Source organism: Bubalus bubalis, chromosome 8 (genome assembly GCF_019923935.1).
Source record: "Bubalus bubalis isolate 160015118507 breed Murrah chromosome 8, NDDB_SH_1, whole genome shotgun sequence".
Classification (NCBI taxonomy): Eukaryota; Metazoa; Chordata; class Mammalia; order Artiodactyla; family Bovidae; genus Bubalus; species Bubalus bubalis.
Window position 1 is genome coordinate 95,310,260 of NC_059164.1, and position 19,230 is coordinate 95,329,489.

General features: G+C 51.9%; 1 protein-coding gene across 2 annotated transcripts in view; it reads right to left on the reverse strand.

Moving 5' to 3' along the window:
• PLXNA4 (plexin A4) overlaps window positions 1-19,230 on the reverse strand; it is a 481,037-nt gene that overhangs the window by 16,810 nt on the left and 444,997 nt on the right. For both annotated transcript variants that reach the window (XM_006047726.4, XM_025291543.3), the window contains 4 exons: window positions 7,523-7,626; window positions 6,895-6,994; window positions 5,375-5,565; window positions 4,000-4,169 (listed from right to left, as the gene is read on the reverse strand). In XM_006047726.4, the coding sequence (XP_006047788.2) occupies window positions 4,000-4,169; window positions 5,375-5,565; window positions 6,895-6,994; window positions 7,523-7,626 (565 nt within the window). The remainder of the gene's footprint in view (window positions 1-3,999; window positions 4,170-5,374; window positions 5,566-6,894; window positions 6,995-7,522; window positions 7,627-19,230) is intronic.

A 19,230-nucleotide genomic window follows, 5' to 3' on the forward strand; every position in this document is an offset into this window, starting at 1 on the left:
AGAGGCAGATGGTCAAGGGAGATGGGGTGGGAGAGCTGGACACTGACCCAGAGAGGTCCTTGGAGGCAGACAAAAGGCTGGGAAGCAAGCCTTCTGATGGGCCCTTCTCCATGCTATCAGTTCACCTTCTGGGGAGCTGGAGATCAGCAGTGTTGAACAGTCCATTCAGAGATACAGTGTTGATGGGCACTGGAGGTCTCGATGCCCAGCCCGTACTGTAGGACTCCCCAGTGGCCCTGAGAGCACAAGGCTTTGGGGTTCGAAGCAGTCATGACAGGTGCTAGAAAGTGGAATGTCTAACTCTCTCTTCCACTGTCTGCCCCCATGTTAGATACAAAACATATCTGGTTGGCAAATCTTAACTAGCCTGGAACCTAGGCTATTTATTATTCTCTGCCCTCACAGTAACATGTGGAAGAAGCCACACTCTTCCTCCCCGCCTGACCTAATCAATTTGTTTTTACATGGTGAGGGCCCTGGCACTAGACAGTTCAAGCAAAACTTACTGATTCTCATCTCCAAGCTGGCAAGCTGAACAAACCCCACTTCTGGCTCCCACCTGCCCCGTTATGTCCTCTCCTTCCTCTCCCTTTCTTCCAGTCAGCACCTACTCTATACCAAGAGCCATGCTAGCAGCTGTGGGTACAGCGTGAATAAGACCTATCCCTGGTCCTTGAGAAGCCTGCATTCTAGTGGGCTCATGGGGAGGTCAGGCACTCAATCAAGAATTTTAGGTGCTGGACCCAGAGGATGGAGGGGTCCAGTTTAAGACCCAAGTTGGTGTGATCAAAGCGACCCAGAGGGACGTGTCCGGAAGTCCAGAAAGTCTTCACAGAGGGGACTGCGCTGAATGGTCTCTGTTTTAAAGATACAGAGGTGTTCTTTAGCTGAATGAAGCCTGGAGGAAGAGGGCAAGGAAAAGGAGGAAGGAACCTCCAAAGGGGAATCAATTCAACAAATGACACGAAACGTGCAGTGCAGTCTGGGAACCATAAACCCTCTAGCTATTGCTAGAAAGGATCCTGGGGCATTGGGTAAAGCCTGCCCACGTGCCCCTCTGTGACTGCATTCCACTGCCTCTCTGATCCGGCAACTGCCATCCAACCTATGGAGACGTAGATCAGGAAGTGGGATGGCACCCAGCAAGGGATCACTTATTTCCCTCCCTCTGCCCCCACCTCCTCACCTCCTGCCATGTGCCCTGATGTTTTATTGTTGTTTTGGTTGCTGTTCTCACGGTTGGTAATAGTTGGTAACAGTCCTAATGTTCCTATGTGTCTGGCTTGCTTCTTAGAACTAAAAGTCTTTTGAATTACATTATTTCAACCCAGCAAGAACAAGATTTCTATATTCGTTGTATCTCCCAGCAGCCAGCATATACATAAAACAAATGCTAAAATACAGTAAGACCTCATGTTCAAGACTGCCAATCAGTCAACAAGTATTTATTAAGTTCCTACGAAGTGTGCTCTGGAGCCAGCACTGAGGTCTAACAATGTTAAGTGGCCCTCGTTTCATCCTGGGAAATCCAAAGAGCAAATAAAGGGATGGTAAAAGTTCTGACACTCGGGGGAAAGTCAGGGTCACTGCAGCTGCCCAGGGGAGACCCTGAGAGCTGGGCTTAGAGCCCTGGATGCAGGGCTGCCCAAATGATGAAACCTCCAGTCACATCTTCCTGCTTCCCGAAGTTCAACACGGAGAGGGACCCTGGAGCCCACACTTGCCACATGGATGTTTCTTTCCAACACTCTCCTTCCTTCAGCCAGTTGTGCTGACGGGCAAATCAAACAGGGAAACCACAGCAGCTCCTGCCTAATGAAATATTAGCATATTATTAACATTAGTGGTGGCACTAATCTCTGGTTGATTGCAGCCACTCAGGCTAAATGAGCAGGAGGTTTATTTAAAAGAGAAAAGGCAGGGGGATGAGGAGGAAGGGGGCAGGGGAGAGGGTGAGCTACAACTTTGGCCAGGAATAAGGAAACAATCTCTTTCCAATCAGCAACAATGGACCCTAAGTCAGTTTGTAGATCTCATAATTCCTGGACTGACTGAGTCTTGCACAGGTGGCCATGGTCAGGGTCGGGGAAGTGTGTTCTCTGGTGAGAGGACCTGAGAGTTGGTACTCCTGCCTGACTGCCCTTCACTGGGACCGGAGCTCTTTCTGAGAACAGCTGGCACTTGGAAGAGCTGGAGGGAAGGAAGACTCTGCCCTCTCCCCCAAGGACTTTATTGGATCTTGGAGGTGGATTTAGCCCAGTGGAAGGTGTATGCTCATTTAGATACCATTTCAGGGGATGCACTTGTAAAGGTTACAAGGGCATGGTCTGGAAAGAGCAGCTCTCCCAGGATAAGGTCTGGACAGGGCATTCCTTGTATTCTGAAGGCTGCAGGCATTCAACTCAGGTGGTAGGAAGGAAGACTCAGTGGCAGAGAGAAGCAGATTAGGTGGGTCAGGGACATGCCCTTGGAACAGCTCTGCAGAGTCATTCTGTAAAGGTGTGCAGAGTCAAATGCAATCCTTCTTTTTTTTTTTTCTGGCCATGTCACGTGGAATGTAGGATCTTAGTCCCCGGTCTGAGGATCATATCCATGCCCCCTGCATTGGGAGTGCAGAGTCTTAACCACTGGACCACCAGGGAAGCCCTCAAATGCAGTCTTACCTATGGGCAGTCACTGGAAAAGGCCAGACCTGCAAGCCTTTCAGAAGAGGGAGCAGCCTTCACCCAGTGCTGGACTAGATGGGATCCAGAGTCTAACTGTCTTATTTCCAAAAGGTCACAAGAACTCCACAATGTACCCTGAATTACCGTGGGAGCAACCCTACTCTTCCGTTTTACGGTCCAAAACTGTTCCTGCCTGACTTTCCAACTTTAGTGGAGATGCACTATTGTTCAGGGGAGAGAGGAAGCCAGAGCATCCTACCCTGAATAACATTTCAGTGCCCCAGGCTGACTTCTGCCTAGATCCGGGTTTTGATTTGGGACCCTGGGCTGTCAGGGTGACTGGCTGAGCTCTAGTACCATGTCAATCCTGGCAGTTGGCAGGTGCTACTCTGAAAGAATGGGCTGGGCAAGAACACCCTAGGACAGGGACTGTGTAAAAGCTACTGGGAGGCGATTCTGGAACTAAAGGGACTAAATATAAGACGGCTTTACCCTAGGTGGAACTCTCAAGTAGAGACCATCTTGGCTCTGCATCTCCATCAATATTTATTGAGTCCCAGCTCTGTGCAAGATACCGCCACGAGAGCTGCATACTGATGTCTGACCTTGCAGTCTCAGTGAAACAACCGACACACGAACGAAGGGAAAGGCGGATAAAGGCTAAAGGAGAGAGGGGACCGTGATGAGACACCTAGAGTGTCATTTAAGAGTTAGAGGCTCCCCTCGTCTCAATGACACCCTAGTTATGGGACAGTCCCTTCCCCAAAGGGAATTCTGGAAAGGGAAAACCATGTCTTGAATGGACTGGAAAGACTCCCATGTTCACCTAGGTGACTCCTAGCTGTGCTCCAAACTCCATTTAAGAGTCTCTGTGAGCTCCTGCCTGTCTACAGCCCGGCTGTGCACACGCATCCCACATCCTCACATGTGCCCCTCTATTCAAACAGCTGCCCTCCTGTCAGCCCTCGGAGAGCAGAAGGCACGACCCGAGTCTTTGCAGACTCAGGGTCCAGCATGATATCAGGCAGAGGGGAGGGACCAGGATGTGAGAGCGACCTGGCTGTGACATCTGGCATGCTCATGTTTGCTCATTTAGTTGGTTTAATGTTTGTTGACTGAAAGAACCGATGACAAAGATGGACGACTCCACTGAGCGAAGGGAGAGAGGAAGTGAACACCCAAAAGGACGGGAAGGAGGTGGAGCCCCACAGAGCGCCTGCGCAGAGCTGCCGCAGCGGGGAAAGCAGGCTGGCCCCTTCTGCTTGTCTCCAAGGCCGACCATCAACTCGGGGGTGGCCTCTTCCCGTGCGGCTTCCGCTTGCCCTTCACTCACCAATTGCTCTTCCAGGTGTGGCGGACGTGCGGGTCGTGGATGCCGTGCTTGTCCGCCTGCTCGTCCAGAAAGTCGAACATGTACTTGATGGCCAGGGGCAGGGCCGAACCACGGTGCGCCGTGCTGAAGATGGTCTCGAACAGGTCGTCCACGAACTTCTGCAGCGTGCCCTGCGGAGGGGACCAAGTTCACAGTTCGCCCGCCCTGAGAGCTCTGAGGACGGGGCTGTATGATCGCCCGGCCTCCCAGATGGCGGAGGGGAGGGGAGGCCAGCACACAGCCAGGCCTGCTTGGGTAAAATCGCATAAGCACGTGCAAAGAATCTGCACCCTCCTCCTGCCCGCTCTCATCTGTCTCGGAGCAGCTTTCCATTTCCCCGGCACGTGGAAAATAGATACAACACTGATGACTGGACCTAAGGAAGCCTCCCTCTGCCAACACCGCGGTTTGGTTTTAACACCCTTCGGCGGTGTTATTTTAGCACTTTTCACAAATGCTAATGAACAACTCACTCGGTCAGAGCAGAGAAGCACAATCTGCTGGTTCTTTTCGGGCATTACTCACGTCAGCTAATGAGCAGTTTACTCATTTGGATCCACAGAGAGCAGAGCTGGGGCCAGTCTCGGGCCTTGAGGGACTAACTGTAGGCACACAGGGTCCCCAGAACCAGGAGTAGAAAGGGGGCCTGCAAAGTCACTGATGGGGCTGCAGTTTCCACCACTAGAGACTGTATATGACACCCCAGAGATATATAGCCAGTCTTCCAGAAGGCATGGCAGAGGACCAGGAATGCACATGGCTAGTGTCTCTCTATTTGAACAAGGGCAAGAGAAGGGATTGGAGAAGGCAATGGCACCCCACTCCAGTACTCTTGCCTGGAAAATCCCATGGGCAGAAGAGCCTGGTAGGCTGCAGTCCATGGGGTCGCTAAGAGTCAGACACGACTGAGCGACTTCACTTCACTTTTCACTTTCATGCATTGAAGAAGGAAATGGCAACCCACTCCAGTGTTCTTGCCTGGAGAATCCCAGGGATGGGGGAGCCTGGTGGGCTGCTGTCTATGGGGTCGCACAGAGTCAGACATAACTGAAGTGACTTAGCCATAGCCATAAGAGAAGGGATGGAATCGAGACTTCAGACTGCATACCAGCCTGGATGTATGGGAGGGGCTGGCTGCAGGACTGGGTTGAGAAGGATGCTGAGGTTCTGTAGATTAGGCTGATAAGCAGGGCCTGCATGGATGGATGACTGAGGTGGGGGTTTGGGTGGCGCCAGCACAGATGCTAGGTATTTGCCAGCTCTGACATTTCTGTGGGGTGATGACACCCCACCTCATAACCCACCCGCACCCCACACCCTGGCTGACGTCCTGTACCTTAGTGGCCAGCAGTCGTGTCAGATAGATTTCAGACACCATCTTGCTCCCCCGGTCCCCCTCCTTCTGGTCCCCGTGCTCATGGTTCTTCACCAGGTGCCACATCTTGACTCCGCTCTCCAGGTCAGGGGTGATCATTGGTGTGCGCGAACGGAGGCTGTCGGGGCTGCCCGTGTACCGGATCATGTTTTCTGCCAATGCAAGGACCCCAGGTGGGTAAGGCTACCCAGCCTTCCAGCCTATTGTTTATGATACACCTCGGCTCCAGCTGAGGCCAACTCTGATCCTTCTTGCCTTTGGAGGCGCTTCGGTCCATTCCTGAAACTGGAACATCTTTTCTACCGCCTCCAGGAAATTCTCTGTGTCTTGTCCACCCAATTGGATTCCTTTCCCTCTTGTACTTGCATCTCTCCAGCCCTTATGATTCAATTTGTAAAAAATACAAGCTTGTCTCTTTTTGTATTTTCCTTGTAAGAGCTCTCAAGTCTCAGGATGTGTTCTGTGTCACCAATTAAGTAGCAATGAAAGAGCTCGGGGTGGTGGTGGCGGGGAGGGGGCCTTCCCCTGTGGCGTCAGTGGTAAAGAACCCACTTGCCAATGCTGGAGACACAGGTTCTATCCCTGGATGGATCGAGAAGATTCTCTGGAGGAGGGCATGGCAACACACTCCAGTACCCTTGCCTGGAGAATCCCATGGACAGAGGAGCCTGGCGGGCTCCAGTCCATAGCGTCGTATAGTCAGACTGAAGCGACTTAGCACGCGCTCCTGAAAGAGCTGGGACCCTGTTTCCCTTAACCGGTGACTGACCAGCTGAGTGATCACCCTGCCATTTGTGTACCTTCACCTGCCTCTCTCACCTGGACCATTTATTTGCTGCAACGTGAGGTGTGGTGAGATGAGTGCCGAGCAGGAAAAGAAGAGGCAGGTCCCACTGTGTGCAGGCACCATTGTGTGTTGTCTTCTATTTCCCAGAACCGTCTCACGAAGCTGGTGGCTTTTTCAGCCAGTTTTGCTGGTAAGAAGGTACCAGGGCGTCCAGCCCACCTCTGGCGCCCTTCTCCCCACCCCGAGGAGCAGAGACCTGGGTCTGTGCCTTCCCTCAACTGCTTCATAGTGTGTGACCTTTACACATCATTTAGCCTCTGTGCACTGGAGTTATCATTTGCTAATCTGCATAATGGGGGAAATAATAATTATTTAATTCACTGATTATTATGAACCTGACGTTTGATAATGAGTTATCATAAACATGGAAGCATCTTAGAGACTGTAGGATGCTCAGGAAGGTTAGACTTTCTTCTTATTTCCAGGGATGAAGCTCCTGCATCAGAGTCCCTGCTCAGAACCAGGAACCTTCTTTTGGGTACAGTGTTCCTTTCTGGGGGCCAGCCTGCCTGAGTCCCCCCATCCCTCCCCACTCCCTATCCCTGGCACTCACTATCTTCCAGAAGTGCTGCCATGGTGACCACAGCTGCTCAGGGGGCATCCTTTCTTCCCCAGAAAGATTTGATGAACTCACCGTATTTACTCGCTGAGGTCCTGGAGACAGTGGAGTTGTTCACTGCATTGTAGGCTGTCACTTGCTTGGACACTAAGGCCACCACAGAACCATCTGGCACCTACCGGGGAAAGGCAGGTAAGGGCCTGGTCACAGAAACTGCCACCCAGTCAGGATGAACGTGGTCCTTGGGGACAATCAGGGCCACACCGAGAACCAGGGGATGGAGGAGGCTGTCAGTTTTCCTTTGATGAAACAGGACAGATCTGAATATAGAATTGTAGTCCATGGTGGGGCTCACTCTTGGAGTGACTCGGGCAAGAGCCTCTCACCAGCACCCTCTGTCCTTATGCTTCCCTGGGAGAGCACCCAGCCTTAAACTCCAGGGCTCACCTAAGAAAGGCTTTTGCTCAGGGTCTTTGCCCATGCCCTGCAGGAAGCGCACACCCAGCATGCTATCTCCAGGAAGGTCAGGGTGTCCTGGGGGGCCATGTTTTCCCTGGGTCACTAAGGGCACACAAAGTGCTGGTGAAGAAGTGGGTTTAGGGCTTGGTAAGAGCCTCAGGACGACCCTGTTATTCACTGACAGAGACCCCCAGGGACCTGGCTGCCTAGCTTGCTAGCCCCTTCCCATCCATGGTCCCCTCACCTGGTAATGTGCCAGGGTGTTGAGTCTCTTCCAGTCATTCTCAATCTTAGTGGTGATGTCTTCATCCTGCAGGATCATCCTCGCCCCGCTTCCTTGTCGCCACTCTGTAGGGGGAACAGTTCCATCTCAGACAGGCCCTTGGGCCCCTCCCATGGGACCCTGAGGACCCCTGTGCAGGCAAGCGCATGGCACCACCTCAGGGTGCATCCGAAGACAGGTGCTCGCAGATGCTCCCAGAGGAGGGGTGCAGAAGCACAGGGGGATCCTGATTCCCAGGTCTGGTTCTCAGCCCAACAAAACTATGTAACAGACATAGGAATAACGTCCCCTCCACTGCCCACGTGTTCCTGGTGGGTGGCCACATCAGCAAGAAGTCAATGCTTATTGAATGAAGAAGGCAGGGGGCTTCCCTGGAGGCTCAGTGGTAAAGAATCATCCCACCAAAGCAGAAGACACGGGTTTGACTCCTGATGTGGGAAGATCTCACTCTGCCGTGGAACAGCTAAGCCCAGTACACCACAGCTACTGAGCTTGTGCCCTAGAGTCTAGAAACTGCAAATACCGAGCCCACATGCCACACCTACTGAAGCCCGGGCATCCTAGGGCCTCTGCTCTGCAACAGGAGAAGCGACTGCAAGGAGAAACCTCTGCACCGCAACTAGAGAAAGCCTACACAATGAAGACCCAGCACAGCCAAAAATAAGTATTAAAAAAAAGGCACGTGAGGACACTTAAGAACATACTAAGCAAATGCAAGGGCATCACCAGTGTCATGTACTCTTTGCTTGACTCTGAGGTCTTGGAGCTAACGAGACCAAGACTGCAAATTCCACCACTAGGCACCCTCTTTCTATTCCAGGGGTGCGACTTGGACCCAAAAGCCAGCAGGTGGGCCAGTCTTGGCAGAGAGATTGAGTAAATGTACGTGGAGGGGCCAGCAAAACCTATCCTCACGCCCAAGAACAGCCACAAAGTCAATGTGGAGAACAGCATCTTGGTGATCTATCCGACACCTAATTTTCTCTGATGCCATAGGTGTACGCTTACCTCCCACTTTATCCTCATGGGTCCCAGACACCTACACACATGGGTTCGCTGATGGATCCCACATGGGGGAACAGGAGACTGTTTCTCATCCGCCAAACCCTCACCACCACACGTGGTACAAATCACGTGGAGATGGGGACACGCACATTCCTGTCCTGAAAAGTTCGCACATGGAGACCCAGGTGCAAGCCAGACACACACCAGCTCTCGTGCACGAATGCATCCACATCCACACACGCACACAGGCTCACATGCACACATCAGAAAGGAAAACGGCCTTTTCAATTCAAATACAACATGTGTGTCTGCCAAAAAGCCAGGAATCTGGTTTCCAAGCAGCCATGACCCCACTCAGCGCCTCACAGATGCTGAGATTCTGAAACGGGTGAGAGCACCGGGTTTTTGCGGCGTGTGGGTGGGGGCTGGCGTGAGTTACCCTCCGTCCTGGTCTAACCCTGCCTTGGATTTTTTACTGTGGCTCCACAGACACACATTTCGGCTTCCCTCCCCTGTTCCCTCCTGTCCAGGCTGAGGGAACATGACTGATTCCTTCCTGCCTTGTGCACTTGGCATGGCCAGTGCTGCAGATGAGAATCAGGCCCAGGAAGGGAGCTGCCTGCCTTCAGCAGGAAGAGATGTTCTTAACAGCCACGTCCGTGCCTCTAGCTCCCGAGCTTGTCTGCTGCCTGGTTTAGAGCTTCTTGTAGCAACAGGCTGTCCCAGGAATGAAAACACGAGGGTGCCATGTGGGTTTGCTGGAGCAGAGGAGCCTCCAGAGGTCTCTGGGGACCAGCTGTCACTTAGTGCTGTTGACGGCACGGCTGGACTCGATCATGGTGGTAAGGGTCTCAGGGCAGGTGGGATGGTATGTAAAAGGGGAGATGCCCCACCAGGGCACCTGGTCCTCAGCATTTTGTTTGTTTGTTGTCATGTTGTCTGTTGTGGGTTTTTTTGTTTTGGATTTTATGCAGGTAGGTATGGGTGCATGTTTTTTGAGTGGTTGCAGTGGCGTGCTGCAGTCCATGGGGTCGCAAAGAGTCAGACAGGACTGAGTGACTGAACTGAACTGAAGACCAGCCTGGGCCAAGGATAAGGCAGGGACACACGCTGTCCCAGTTGCACAAAGATAAATGGCCCTGAATGATAAAGCCTCGTGGGTCTCCCCTCTTGCCTCGTGAATGGTGCCAGGCCATTAAGTCAGAGGAGAACACATGGGTGGGGGCCCGGAAGGCAGGCAGTGCTCCGCATGCCCCACATGGGAGCCGGAGGAGGAACAGGGGCCCAGCTCTGGACACTAAGTCTCCTGGCCAGGCCCGAGGGCGGAGGACTGCGCTTCACTGAAGAGGCCGTGGGGCTGGCCAGGATTAAGTGGGGGAAGGTACCCACGGAGGGCCAGCTTGCTGGTGTGCACTGCCTCCCTTGCCAATGGCTCTGTAGCACCTCTCAGGCGGATGTGAACAAACCAAACCACCTGGAGGACCGAGCAGTGACAGCTGGTGACTTAATTCTGGAGCCAGATGCAGAATTCCTCGCTATACAACTGCCCTGAAGTTGTGCAGTGCGCAGCCTGTGCGGCCCTATGCAGCAGCCCTGGCTCTGAATCGTGTCCAGCAATTATGTAAGCAAATGCAAGTCAGTCTGCCTCTCTGCCCTCGACTGAAAAAAGGTAGGGCAGAGTGCGGCCATCTTCCCTCCACTCAGGGCAGCCAAGGGATGATGGCTTGTCCTTGGGAGTACAAAACTGATGCCACCAGATGCCCAGCAGCAGGGCTAGCCCAGCACGTGGGACACAGTAAGTACCTGATGAGTATTTATTACATGAATAATACATAAGTGAAAAGAGTGAAATAAATGAATAGATGAAAGAGGAGAAAGAGTAAGTGACTGAGTAACGGTGGCTTATTTTCCAAGCAGTGAAAGGATTTTCTACCCGTGGGTTGCTGCTCCATGGTGGGCAGACAGCCAGCTACAGGTCACCTGTGAGCTGAGCTGTTAGAACCTGGGACAAAGGTAGAGCTGGCCTCCAGAAGCTCAGCTGGGCACATTCACCGCCAAAGTGAAAGTTCTCTGGAATGATTATCACACGTTCTTCCAGTTTTACAACTGGGAAATTAAAGAAGCAGGTTGGAAAGGCAGACCTGGAGGTCACTGCAACTTGGAGCTCTGTAGCGTGGTGCCCACCACGTGTGTGAGCCACTCAAGTGTTGGGGGTGTGGACAGTGATGGCTGGACTGGAACTTGGGCTGTGGCCACACTGGGATGCTGGTGGGTAGCTGCCTCCCCTCAATTCCAGACTCTGAGCTCCAGGAATCCCAGTGGGACACAGCACTTCCACCTCCACAAAATCAAGTCCATGCGGATGGGGTTACACGCCTTCCACACTGGCTGAGGCTTGTGGTCAGTGATGATATGCAGTGGGCAGCAGGATGGTCAAGGGCAGCAGGAAGCCTGCTCATCACTGATATCAGTGCTTAGTCACAAATTAGGGGCTGTCAGAAGAGCTGTCCTGTCCATTGGTCCTGCCAGCCCTGGCCCCTGCCTCTGGTGGGGTGCCAGCGGGCAGCAGGGAGGCAATGACTATTGTCTTTTTGGGAATTATCTCAAAAAGTTAAGAATGTTCCTCCAAAGGCCAATATGATGATAGAAAGCTGGAGAACACTTAGTCCTGCTTTCAGATCTCTCGAGTGAAGTGAAGTGTCAGTCGCTCAGTCGTGTCTGACCTCTTTGTGACCCCATGGACTGTAGCCCACCAGGCTTCTCTGTCTGTGGAATTCTCCAGGCAAGAATACTGGAGTGGGGAGCCAGTCCCTTCTCCAGGAGATCCCGACCAAGGACCTAGGTCTCCTGCATTGCAGGCAGACTCTTTACCATTTGAGCCACGAGGGAAGCTCTTTTAGATCTCTCAAGCCTGTTATTTTATTCTCCTCCTACAGGAAAGATGCTATGAGCTTTTTTCCCTGAAATATCAGAAAGGTGAAAAAGTGAAAACCTCTGTTCCATCTCCAAACCAATCCTGAAGAATGAACCCAAGAAATACGGGAGCCCGGTGTTGGCAGCTTCATCCCTGGGACATGCAGGAAAGAAGAGAGGCCATGTGTGGCCTGCCCAGCTGACCCGGAATGGAGAAGTGTGGGTGTAACATGAGGGCAGGGAGTCCCTGGCACCAAGTGACATAAGTGGGCTAAACCCATCCCTCAATCTCACTCTTCTCTGCCCAGGGTCCTCAAGCTCACCTGTGGCCTGAACACATGTCATTTCCATGTCACTCTTTTCCTTCCTTTTCTGAAACCCCATATCCAAGCCAGCTAGGGCCTCTCTTTCCCCAGACTCACCATGGGGTATCTCAGGAAAATCAAACAGGGTAGGCTCCGCTTTCTGGAATGCTCCTGTGCTCCTTCAAGACCTGCTCTTGACAGAGGTAGGGGCCATGGAGCTCACATTTGGACCAGGAACAGCCAAGGTCAAAGATCAAAGCTGCTGGCTTCCCTCTGTTCCAGGAAGAGTCCAGCCCACAAACTGCATGGCTGGCTTCGTGAACCCTCATCCCTACCCAGTGGTAGAGAGCCCCAAGGGCGGGGTGGGCCAGTTGAGGGCGAGGCAGACCTGCAGTCTTCAGGTCTGGTGTCCTTGGCAGTGTGGGCGGCTGGTCAGGTCACGAGGCCCCCAAGCAAGGGCATATCTAATTTTGTGCTCTGGGTACTTCTGCATATTCAACACAGGCTTAGTCCTAATAACAGTAATGGAAATCAACAGTATCCAGGTCTCCTCATCCCAGGTTCAGCATTCTTTCCACCAAATAGGCTCCTTCTGTCTTGCCTATGAAAACAGCACTAAAAATATCTCTCTTTTGTGTCCACACCTTGCTGTGTACCAGGTGACCCTGTTAGAACAGCTGGGGGGCAAAGTGACAGCTGGGCCAAGGGCCAGTGTCCTCTGGATGAATGCCCAGCTGCCTGGACAGCTTCGCCTGCCCACGGGGCACAGTGAGACTGGAAAATGCCTCAAGGCACCAAATGATGTGAGCTCGGTGATGGTCCCAGTGAATCCCGAGACAGGGACTCATCACCCTGCCCATGCTGACCAGGTCATCTCCCTGCTCCCCCCAGACTAGGACACAGGAGGCATCTCCTATGGCCACCATGGTGAGAATCCACATCCGGAAAGTCTTAGAGCTCTAACCTCACTCACTCAAAACTGAGTGCCCACGGTGTGCTAGGCACTGGGCTGGCAGGACATTACACGGGTGAAAAAGAAAACTTCCTAACACGAAAGCCCTGGCCCCTGAAGGCCTCTGTGTGGAAGGTTATGCAGGAAAACACAGGCACACAGGCCCAGAAAAGGGGAGGGTAGAGGAGTATCTGGGGGTCGGGGAGGTTCTGGTCCACAGGTGCCACTCGTGTGACACTTCTTAGGGATTCATGAGGATGAGTCCTTGTGGGAAGGAAGGAAGTTTGGAACTGAGTTAAGAAAGGTCTGGAATACCATTACTTTACTAACATCTTAGTCTAGTATCTAAGGCATCTAGGGTTGAGCTGGAAAACCAGAGACGGGGGTGGATGATAAAGGAGTGGGGGAGCCCTGCCCAAGAAGGGGAGGACCTGGCCAAAGGCGGGGGTGGGGTGGGGTGGGATGCTCAGGAGATAGGATGGTACCTGGAGGTTCTTGGAGAAGAAGGGGTGGGAGCAGCAATGGGATGCCCCCACATTTCTGAGAGGTGTCTGGAGGAATAGTAGGGAGCTGAGGTGTAGAGGAAGGAGGGGTTTATCTGCAGGCCAACCCTGGAGGAAACACTGGCACCCAGTACATCACTGGTCTGGCTCCTGGAAGGTCCCCTACCCACCAGCAGGTATCACTCAGAGAGGGAAACCCCCCTGGGAAGCACAATCCACCCACTAGCTCAGGGCATCATAGTGTGCATGCAGACGGGTGCACCCGCATGTGCATGCACACACATGCATAGTCACACACATGCACACACGCACACACATATTCACACAAGTACCTCATTTCACCCCCTAAGGCTCTGCAGCCACCAAACTCTGCCTGCCCTGGCCCCTAGTCCAAGCTTTGCATCAGCCTCTCTCCTCAGACCCATCACAGGAAGCTTTAGGAGGGGGTGAGCTAGAGGGATGAAGGAGGTGCCCACCAGGCTGGTTAGAACTGGCTGAGTCAACCCTTCTGATCCACAGGGAACCAACTTCAGAACTAGCTGCCTGCACTCCCACTCCAGGCTGCCTTTCTTCCCTGCCGGGTGCTGAGCAGGATCTCAGCAGGTGCACACGCCAGCATGCACAGGGCCCTCTCTACCTCCCAAACCAGGGTCCCGAGCAGAAGGCTAGAAGAGGAGACACAACTCTACTGCTGCACACCTGTCTGCAGGTGAGCCCCAAGGAGAACACCTGGCAGGGAGCCTGGATGCCCTCGGCACCCAGCCACTCCGAACTGTGGCAGGGAGCAGCTTCGGAGAAGAGGGGGGAGAGGCCAGAAGAGAATCAGTGCCAATGCAAATAGTTGGGAAATTGACTCAGGAATTGGGGGAGGGCATCTAAATATGATTTGTTAAAAGAGGAATAATTTTATGGTGAGAGCAAATTCTAAAATATAAAATAAGTGAACTAGGAAATGTGGTGTTTAAAAGAAGAAATCCCTAAATCGAACAGTGCCATCTACTTTCAAGCCCTAGGTCTTTGCAAACTGTAAAGTGTGGTGCACCAGCTAGTTGCCGCTTTGGGGAAGTCTGGAGAGCTAAAGGAAAAAGTGGGCTGTGCTCCGCTACTTGATTTAAGAGAGGTGAGCTAGAGCTTAATGGATCTTCTTGAACACGGAATAATATGGAGGCTCTGGTGGTGCTCCAGGGTGGTGTGCCATGCTGTGCTGTGTCGAAGAAGAGTTAAGAGGCAAGAGATGGGTGGCTGGAAGGAGGAAAGGTGACTCAGGTAGGAAAGGTGACCCAGGTATTCATATGTATATCACCAAGGGAAAATTGCTGGCTCTGACCTCTTCACAGCTCGGCCTGCAGCCCCCTGCCCTACTCCAGTCTCCAAGCACAAAGGACAGACACACTCACAATCCAATTTGTTATACTTCCACCTTCAAGGGAGAGAAGGAGGTGAAATAAAAAAGAAAAAAAAAATCCCATTATCGTTATCTGTCCTTCCCATCAGGTGCAGCGAAAAATGCAAACTGGGGCGACAGCTGCTGTGAACTCTTTATATTTCACTCAGAAGATAGTGTATCTTTTTGTTGCATACAGGGATTAGTTATTTGAAAAAATATACCCTTTCAGACAGAAGGGGTGGCGGAGTTCCGGGGCTATTGATGGGGCATTTGCATTAAACCAGAGGAACTGGGAGGTCATGGCCTGTGGAGGAGCTTGTGAGGGAAGGGAATGGTTGTTCTCTTCACTTCCTGCTGTGTGACCAGGGCCCAGGCTCTGTGCCTCTCTGAGCTACAGAGTCTCCTCCTGTGCAGTGGAACAGAATTGCATCAATTATGTCCTCTGGGGAATGAAGAGAGGAGACAAAGAGTCCCTTGGCTCAGACAGAGCAGTGTCCAGCCTCCTTCTGCTGTGCAAAGAAGTGAGGAACTCCTAGCCGTATGGCTCCCTCTGCACTGGGCATTTCCCCAGGGCAGGCTTTTATGAGATGCTGGTTGAGGAGTTTGGTGGTGTAACAGGGTTGTGGTTTATTTGGTCACTGAGTCGTGTCTGACTCTGTGACCCCATGGTTGGTAGCCCACCAGGATCCTCTGTCCATGGGATTTCCCAGCAAGAATACTGGAGCAGGTTGCCATGACCTCTCCAGGAGATCTTCCTGACCCAGGGATCCTACATTGGTAGGCAGATTCTTTATCACTGAGCCACCACTGAAGTCCAGCATAAGGGAGTACCTATAACCAATACCTGTGGGTGGAAAGGGGCATCAACTTGGCGAGGACAGCCTCACATATAACAAAGCGGGGAGCCCTAGCACTGTGCTTTCAAAGCTCCCAAGGCCCACTTGCCCCAGCATAGTCCTTAACTCCTGCCCTGGGATATCTTCCCTTCCCTAGATTCCAAGAGACTGAAACAAAGGCAGGTTCTGTGTCCTTCGCTTTGACTCTTACAATGGTTAGTTCTATCATATGTCAACTTGTCTGGGCCACAGTGCCCACCCAGAAAGCTGGTTAAAAATTATTCTGGCTGTTTCTGTGAGGGTGTTTTTGGATGACATTAATATTTAAATTGGTTGGCTTTGAGTAAAGTGAATTGCCCTCCATAATGTAGGTGGACCTCTTCTAATTAGGCGAAGGCCTGAGTAGAGCAAAAGATTGACCTCCCCTGAGCAGGGGGGACTTCTGCAGCAGATGCCTTTGGACTTGAACTGTAACATGGCTCTTCCCTGGGTCTCAAGCTGCTGGCTTTCCCTATAGATTTTGGACTTAACAGCCTTCATGCTAGACACTGAATGTTTGTATCCCCCCAGAATTCATATGTTGACTCCTAACCCTCAATGAGATGGCATTTAGAAGTGGGGCCTTTGGGAGGGTGCCTGAGGTCATAAGGGTGGAGCCCTCATGAATGGGATTAGTGTCCTTGTAAAGAGGATCCCAGAATGCTCCCTGGAGAAGAAAATGGCAACCCACTCCAGTACTCTTGCCTGGAAAATCCCATGAACAGAGGAGCCTGGCAGGCTACAGTTCATGGGGCTACAAAGAGTTGGACATGATTGAGCGACTGACCACATGTTTTCTTGCCCACTTTCTGTCACATATAGTCCCAATAAGAAGATGGCCACCTATGAACCAGGAAGTGGGTTCTCACTGGATACTAAATCTGCTGACACCTTGATCTTGGACTTCTTAGCTGCCAGAATTGTGAGAAATTATTTTCTTTTGTTTATAAGTCAAGCAGGCTATGGTATTCCATTATCCCGGCCCAAACAGATTCCTCCTGGTCCATTATTAATGAAATCCTCCATAACTGCATAAACCAATTCCTTCAAATAAGCATTTCTCTATATAAACATATCCCATCCCATTGGTTCTGTTTCTCTGGAGAACATTGGCTAATACAGTTCCCCATCTTGGCTCCTCAATGCCTGGAGAAGCTGGTGGAGTGGGCAGGGTAGGAGAGCTTCAGTCCCAGGAACAATGAACAGAAGTGTTGGGGATGGGGGACTAGGCCAGGCCAGGCGCCACAGTGATGATGAAAGGCAGGGGAAGGAGTTGGGGCTGGATGTACTTAGGATAATTACAGAGGTGGCTTAAAATGTCTTTGTTTCCTTCTAAGCTGGCCTGGGACAGATGTCCATGCCTTGCCAGGAGGGGGAGGGCAGTCTTTGCCCAATGCCCTCAGCTATGGAAAGAGGTAGCATGGAGGGAAATGAAGTGGAGGGTTATGCTTGGCTGTCTTGCCTCCAATGCATGTGCCTCAGAGACTTCTCTGTGCCTACATGCTATGTGTCCCTTTGTTGCTGTTGTTATTTAGTTGTCCAGTTGTGTCTGACTCTTTTATGACCCCATGGATTGAGATTTTCCAGGCAAGAATACTGGAGAAGGTTGCCATTTCCTTTATCCAGGGGATCTTCCCAACCCAGGGATCACACTCATGTCTCCTGCCTGCATCTCCTGCATAGCAGGCAGATTCTTTACCGCTGAGCCACCAGGGAAGCCCATATGTCCCTTTGGCACAGATGAATTTTTGATAACAATCTCACCTTATATTTGTAAACTGCTTTCAGGCTTTCAAGGCACTTTCACCTACACAATGGGAGAAACTTGCCTTGCCTCTCTCTCCCCATGGGGGCCATGCAACTGAGTGGGAGCAAACCTTATGGAAGAAGCATTTGGGCCTCTGAGGAGGCCCTATTTTATTTGTTATGGAATCTGGCTTTGGTAGAAAGAAGACCAGAGTTGCCGGGACAGCTCCAGACCCTTCATTTAATAGAAAAGAAGGAAATTCCTCAGAAGAGCATCCATCAGGGAGGCCTTTGTGAGAAGTTCAATATGATGCCACTTCCCCAGGAAGACAAGGCCCCAGATGCTCAAGTTGTCTCCTTCCTTTGGTTTCTCCCCTTTACCCTGCCTTCTGTGAGGCCTTATCCATCCAGCGATCCTGCATCCTCCCCAGCAGCTCCTGTGATGAGAAAGATGGCTCCTTTGCCCTCTTGGGACCTGGTGAACACCATGCCCCTGGCCTGAGCAGCCTCTAGCTTGAGAGAGTAGCAACTCTTGGGAGGGCCCTGTTTGCTGCATAGCCCTCAGGCTTCCTTCACTCATGGTGGATGGCAGGAAGTGGACAGCAGGAAGTGGATGGCAGGAAGTAGACAGCAGGAAGTGGATGGCAGGAAGTGGATGGCAGGAAGTGGCCATAGCTGCTTTGGATACTGCTGCCTCCATTCCAGATTCATTACATCCTTTCATCAAAATCTGCTTTGCTGGACTTGCACCCGACAAATGTTCTAAAGTTAAAAGCAGTTCCTCCCCCTCTTAAGTTCTGGGTGTGTGGTTTCCAGGTGGGGACAGTTGATCCTGAACAATATCTATCTACCAGCCTTGACATGGTCTCTCTTCCCCATGGGAGGTCAGCCCATTCCCAAGCACCAGAAGTACACAGTTCTGTATGCACCCACCCAGTGAGCTCTTGCCATGTTCTAAACTAAGGCACAAGCTTTTGAAACTCACCTTCCAGCATGAAGATAAAGGTTCTTGTAATAGTTCCTCCTCTTGGTCCTGCTAGGCCAGGGCTCTCCTCCCACCCATATTGCAGATGAGGACTTTGACAAGCCATGGCTCTCACAGATGGATAAAAGGCATGGTGAGTACTACCTGGTGACCGTAGTAAACTCAGTTCTCCCTGGCAGACCCATGGTTGATCAGCCCACTTAATTGCTTGGGGGTAGGGACATGGGGGTCTTCCTTCCCTGGCACTATCTTCTCTCTCACTGGTTCTATAACTGAGCCTTTGACTCCATCAGTCTGTGGGATCTTCCTGGTGGTAGACTCCCCCCAGCACAGACACAAATGGCCACTCCAACTCAAGGGGCCAGTGCTGGGGACACACTCGTCTGGTACCCTCTACCCTGAGGATCTCACAGATACTTCCTCCTTGTCCCAGAAACATACAGAGACAGCTCCAAAGGGAGGGGGAGAATGTGCTCGGTCAGTCTGTCCCTCTGGGCTGCCAAGTTCCAGGCACAGGGCCAAACACATCCTGCCAAGAGCCAACCAAGAGGAGAGGTGGGGCAGGGGGGAGGGAAGCAGTAAGAATTGAGGTGAGTGAACTTTCTGATCCTGAGTCTTTAGGCATCAGAATTTGGTGTGTGTGTGTGTGGGGGGGGGGGGGGTGGTGAGGCAGTGGGAGGGGATAAAAATTCCCCGTGGATTTTAGAAAATAGCACAGATGCCCATCTGCCTTGGATGGCTTAGCTGAAGCCAGCTTAGAGGCCAGATGGATGCATTAGGGGCCTCTGGAGGTCTTCTCCCCTCTATGTTGCCATGAATTTCCAGACTCAAGCATGTACACACCTAAACACCTTTCCCTCCATGCCCAGGATCAACAGACACATACCATTTCCTCACCAGTATTATCTTCATAATCAGAAATAATAGTGGCCAATGCTTCCTAGGAGGTACTATGTACCAGGCAGTGCATTAAAGGCTTCTATATGCATTCTCTCCTT